The sequence below is a fragment of the Gekko japonicus genome, unplaced genomic scaffold (assembly GCF_001447785.1).
Source record: "Gekko japonicus isolate JY-2015 unplaced genomic scaffold, Gekko_japonicus_V1.1 scaffold8616, whole genome shotgun sequence".
Lineage (NCBI taxonomy): Eukaryota > Metazoa > Chordata > Lepidosauria > Squamata > Gekkonidae > Gekko > Gekko japonicus.
The window spans coordinates 5,887-6,748 of record NW_015173385.1 but is presented as its reverse complement, the minus strand read 5'-3'; the positions used below and the strand labels follow the sequence as shown (position 1 = coordinate 6,748).

General features: G+C 58.8%; 1 protein-coding gene across 1 annotated transcript in view; it reads right to left on the bottom strand.

Annotated features, from left to right (window-relative positions):
- Positions 1-376: 376 nt before the first annotated feature.
- The window catches only part of LOC107120225 (interleukin-1 receptor-associated kinase 1-like), a gene marked incomplete at both ends in the record, with an annotated part of 3,146 nt that continues 2,660 nt past the window's right edge, over positions 377-862 (bottom strand). Inside the window, one exon of the mRNA XM_015422866.1 lies at positions 377-535. Within this exon, the coding sequence (XP_015278352.1) occupies positions 377-535 (159 nt within the window). The remainder of the gene's footprint in view (positions 536-862) is intronic.

The following is an 862-nucleotide window of genomic DNA, read 5'->3' as shown; positions in this document are numbered from 1 at the left end:
GCCTGCAGCGGGACGTTCCTTCGTACCAAAAGATTCCCTGCACACAGAACGCTAGGCAGCAGGGAGTCAAGTTCTAGTGTCGCTTCTTCCCCAAGGGCTAGTCTTCTACAAACGGGGGGCTGCGTCGGAATCCCAAAGGTGCCCACAGGTTCAAAAAGGCTGGGGACCCCTGCCCTAGCTAATGAGCCTATGCAAGACCAAAAGACTCATGAAAAGCCAAGAGTCTGCCCAGTCCCCATTTCCACCGCCTTGGAGCCTCAGGATTAAGAGTAACTTCGAGGCCAGGCACCTCAGTAGGAGGAAAACACTTGGAACAAGGGGGGATGATTCCCTGCCTCCGCCGCTGACCCCCGCCATAGCACGTGTGTCGCTTTACCTGCAGCAGGCGCGGAGGCTCCCTTCTGGGGGTCCCACAGAGAAGTCTTCACCCTGCTGCCACCCCCACCGGGATCCGGGGCACGTGGGGGATCGCGGAAGACAGGCGGAAGGCGAGAGGGTGGTGCGCTGGGGTTTGGGCAGGGCGCTGGAGGGTGCCCTGGAAGAGAACAGAAAGGAACAGCATTCGGAGGCGGCCCCTGAGCGACAAAGCGTGAGCCGCGGGGTGTTATTGTATTACTTCCCCCAGCTCTCCTGAGCCTGTCTGTCTCCACCTGCCTATTCGGGAGAAAAAAGTGCACCGGGAGCGTGCGTGCAGGACTGGCAGCATGGGATGTTTGGCCAGCATAGCCAAAGCCGCCCATCTTGGCACCTGGGGCTTCACGGTCACTCCCATTAAGAACATAAGAGAAGCCAATGTTGGATCAGGCCAGTGGCCCATCCAGTCCAACACTCTCTGTGTCACACAGTGGCCAAAAATACCAGG